The sequence below is a fragment of the Terrapene carolina genome, unplaced genomic scaffold (genome assembly GCF_002925995.2).
Source record: "Terrapene carolina triunguis isolate 2854851 unplaced genomic scaffold, T_m_triunguis-2.0 Scaffold242, whole genome shotgun sequence".
Classification (NCBI taxonomy): domain Eukaryota; kingdom Metazoa; phylum Chordata; order Testudines; family Emydidae; genus Terrapene; species Terrapene triunguis.
Genome location: NW_020664593.1, coordinates 5,023,722 through 5,027,638, shown reverse-complemented (window position 1 = coordinate 5,027,638; position 3,917 = coordinate 5,023,722). Strand labels below are relative to the sequence as shown.

Genomic DNA, 3,917 nt, shown 5'->3' with positions numbered 1-3,917 from the left:
GATGATGGACATCATTACTACGGTGAAGATTAAAGATGTGTCCTATAGTCAATGGGACTACTCATAGTGTAGAGCACTGTAGGTAAAATTCACCCCTGCAGAGGAGCCAGACAATTGTCAGTTAAGTGGTGCTTAGGCCTTGTCTGGGTCCTCTGCACAGTGAGATTTTCACCCCGGTAATATACCTTTACAGAATCAGGTCTACGTTAATGCCACGTTTCAAACGTCAGTCATTTTAGCTGTAGCCCTGTCCAAATAAGTGGGGTTGGAGTTTTTATAAACAAGAAAAATGTATTTTTATTTCACTGAACCCAAATCAGAACTGGCAGAAGGGATTTTAATTAAACTTAAAAAAACTAAACACCTCACATTCAGGCAGGGACAAAGCATGTAAAATACCAGCCTCGTAGATGAATGCGTCAGAAACAATTTGTAAAAACAGGTGGTTCTAAAGGTTTGATTTGACTTCACAGCCTGAACTTTAAAGTGTGCTACCAGATGCCCAGTGGAATGAGCAGGGGATGAAAGAAATGTCCTGCAGCTCATACACAGTTAGGCCCCGATCCTGCAACTGAATCTGTTGAGCCCAGTTGTAGGATCAGGGCCTTATTTGAGGGATTTCTTTATTATCAGGTAAATTATTATCTTTAGTATCAGACAGAAACTGTCCCTTTTTATGCAACCTGTTGAGACTCTTTTGTAGACAACTTTAGAAGGCTTCAAAAATCTCGTGCAAATACTGGCTGTGCATCCTTTCTAATTTCCATTTTATGGAAAAAACAAAGAAAAATAATTAGGAAAAACCAGCTTTATTTGATACTTTTATTTATATGCAAAACAGCGCACCATTCATGAGAGATATGAAAAACGCGTCAGATAGAAACCAGATTTATCTATTTTCACTACAAAATATTGCATTATATAAAGCAACAGAGACACACAAAAAAACCCTGAAAAAGATTAAAATCTTTGGATCGCAGACTTCTTTTTTCTTTTTTCTTGTCTCTAAAACGCGCTCCTTGTTTTGAGAGATTCACAGCAGAGAACATGAAACATTTTCAGGTTATAGAATTTTTTTGGTTGTTACAAAGGAAAGTAGTCCTGGATTTTTTTTTATTTTTAATTTTATTTTTTTATTTTTTTTAGGAAAAAAGTCATTTCCTAAAAAAATACCACACACATACATACGCACGCGCACACACACACACATACACACACGCACACACACAGACAAAAAACTACTTCCCTTATAAACTGTTTGTAAAGTACTTTTCAGACATAACTATAATTCAGAATAACAACAAGTATTTAAAAAAAAAAACCTCTAGTGAAGTGCTAGTGTTGATCCCACACAAAAAAGAAAAATCCTTCAAGAACAAATGTCTTAATATATAAAATATACTTAGAAACAGGGCGGAAGGGAAGGTTGTCATATACAAGTGCAATATAATTGGAGCAAAAAACAAATAACCACTGTATTGATCCCAACAAACACTTGAAAAGTTAGACATAATATTCCACAGGAGAAAGTGTAAACACTCGACTATATAAACCAATTGGCACAAAGTATCCAAAGTAAAATTGCCACCACTCAGAAAAATAAATAGGTCTTGAAAAAAATAAATTGTCTACTCCTTCTAACTTAAATAAAAAATAGTTATTTTTAACTGCACCCATGGGTCACATGTTTAAGGTCACAAGTAGATGTTTTTGGATATATAAAGGGGCACTTGACAGCCTGAAAAACAATCTGATTTTACATTTTCCTTCTAAAACTGGACTTTCTGTATTTGTGTCACCAAACTGCTCTTCCACCTTGCGGTATAGGTGGGAAATGATTTTAAAAAAGAAAACCTTGCAAAATATTCAGTATATTTTTATATACCCCCAGAAGACTTTGGAAATGCATCTGCCCTTTCCCTTTTTATGTTCTTTATAGCTTCCTTTTACCTTCTGAGTCGTTAATGTCCTCATTCAGCAAAGCACTTAAGCTTGCAGAACTTAGGCCCGTTTTAAAGTCCCCTTGACCTGGCAAGTGCTTAAGTGCTTTGCTGAATTGGAGGCTAATTGTAAAAGTTCTCGTGTGAAAAACAAACTCGTCTCTTGCATTTTGTGTAGGGCACTGTGCGATTTTCATGGAGGAGAAATAAAAAAGTCTCTAATTTCGGAGCTTTTGTCCCCTAGAGCCATCAGAGCTCTGAGCTCTCCTTCAATAAGAAAGGGAGGACAATGAAATGTTACCTGCGAAGTCTGGAGTGATTTCCAAAGGAGCTAGCCCTGCAGGAGACAGCGAGTTGGTCTATTGATATGAATGATCTTGGCTGGTTATCACGCCCCACAGCTGTCTCGGAAAACGCAGATGCATCTGCAATGTCTGACCCGAAAGACTCTGGGGAACCCCCCTAAGCTGTCCCGAAAGATTCAGATACACCCCAGGGTCTGCCAGGAAGGGCTCAGAGGGCCCCCAGGATGCCCCCTCCCTTCCCCAGGTGGAATATGTTGCAAGTGTCTCCCCTTGTCAGTATCACCTCCCGGCAGTGCGCGTCGCCTCCTTCTCCTCCATCAGTGCTTCCGCGGTCCCTCTCTCCCGCGGCCCAGCCCCTACACGTCCAGCACGTGGTTGAGATAGGAGATGTAGCAGATGGCCAGGCGCAGGATCTCGATCTTGGAGAGTTTTTTGTCCGGGGGCAGGGTGGGCAGCAGTTTGCGCAGTTCGGCAAAGGCCAGGTTGAAGGCTTCCACCCGGATCCGCTCGCGGGTGGCGTGGGCCGAGCGGTACTTGGCCGTGGCCCTCCTCCGGCGCCGCTTCTCCTCGCGGCTCAGCTGCTGGGGGTGCAGGGCCGCCCGGCCGCCCCCCTTGCCCTCGCCGCCGCCCTCCTCCACCGGCTCCGGGTCCGAGACGCAGCAGCCCAGCAGCCCCTTGGCGTCGGTCCCCGCCAGGGACTCCGGGTCCGAGGGAGCCGAGGAGGGGTGATCGGAATCCGCCGCTTGGTCCGGGCTGAGCATCATTTTGGTGGGGTGGGGAAATGACCCTTCAGCGACACGGACAGGGGAAGGGGGGGAGTAGAGGGGAGGGATAAGGGAAGGAGGAAGGCACAAAATAGAAAAGTCCACACTGTTACTGTGCAAGCCGACCGGCAAAGCCCCTTTCCCCTGGGCGAGGGACTGGGAGCCCGGCCCAGCCCCGCCCCGCACGCGGAGCTCATCAGTCAGTACCAATCCGGGCTGGAATGACACTCCCTGGCCTTGAAAGTGCCAGGGACGGTGCCTCTCCGCTCTGGGGAGAGCAAGCCGGTGATCGCCTCCCAGGTCAGGACACAGGGCCGCATTGTGCTCCTGACACGCGCTGGTGTACCCTGCTGGAGTCGTTCTAGCCAAGGCACGGGAGTGACTCCAGACTGACACCGTTGCAAGGGAGAACAATTTGGCCCAAGGAGAAAGAGACACCAGACCAAACCAGGAGACCCGCTAGAGATAGGGCCTGTTGATAACAACGAGACAACAATGCGTTTGGGCACAAAGGCAGGTTGGGTCTAACCAGACTAGACTGGGGTTCGATTCTGCTCTCACTTGTGTCAGTTTTAGCTTTGTGTCATTGACTTCAGTGGTGTTACTGCTGAGTAGAACCATGCCCTCTAGCCTCTGATTATATCTCCCTTTACCTGGCTTTGAAAAATAACATTACATAATTATAATAAATAATTATAAATATTAATTACGTAATAATAATTACCAATGTCCTTCCCCTTGCCTGAGCCTCCTCCCTACTTCTCTCAAGGGGTTGTAAATCTCAACTAACTGGTTCTGAACAAAACAACCCCCATCTCGGTAAAATACAAAATACAAAAGATAAACATTGGATCTTACCTAGGTTATAACAGGGAGATTTCTATAGAGGAAGCTCAACTCCATTTTTT

The 3,917-nt window shown here is 44.9% G+C and overlaps 1 protein-coding gene across 1 annotated transcript; it reads right to left on the bottom strand.

The window, feature by feature from the left end:
* Positions 1 to 2,601: 2,601 nt before the first annotated feature.
* NHLH2 (nescient helix-loop-helix 2) lies at positions 2,602 to 3,009 on the bottom strand. Its single transcript, XM_024220767.1, has one exon. The coding sequence runs from the start codon at positions 3,007 to 3,009 to the stop codon at positions 2,602 to 2,604; it is 408 nt and encodes a 135-aa protein (XP_024076535.1).
* Positions 3,010 to 3,917: the final 908 nt, after the last annotated feature.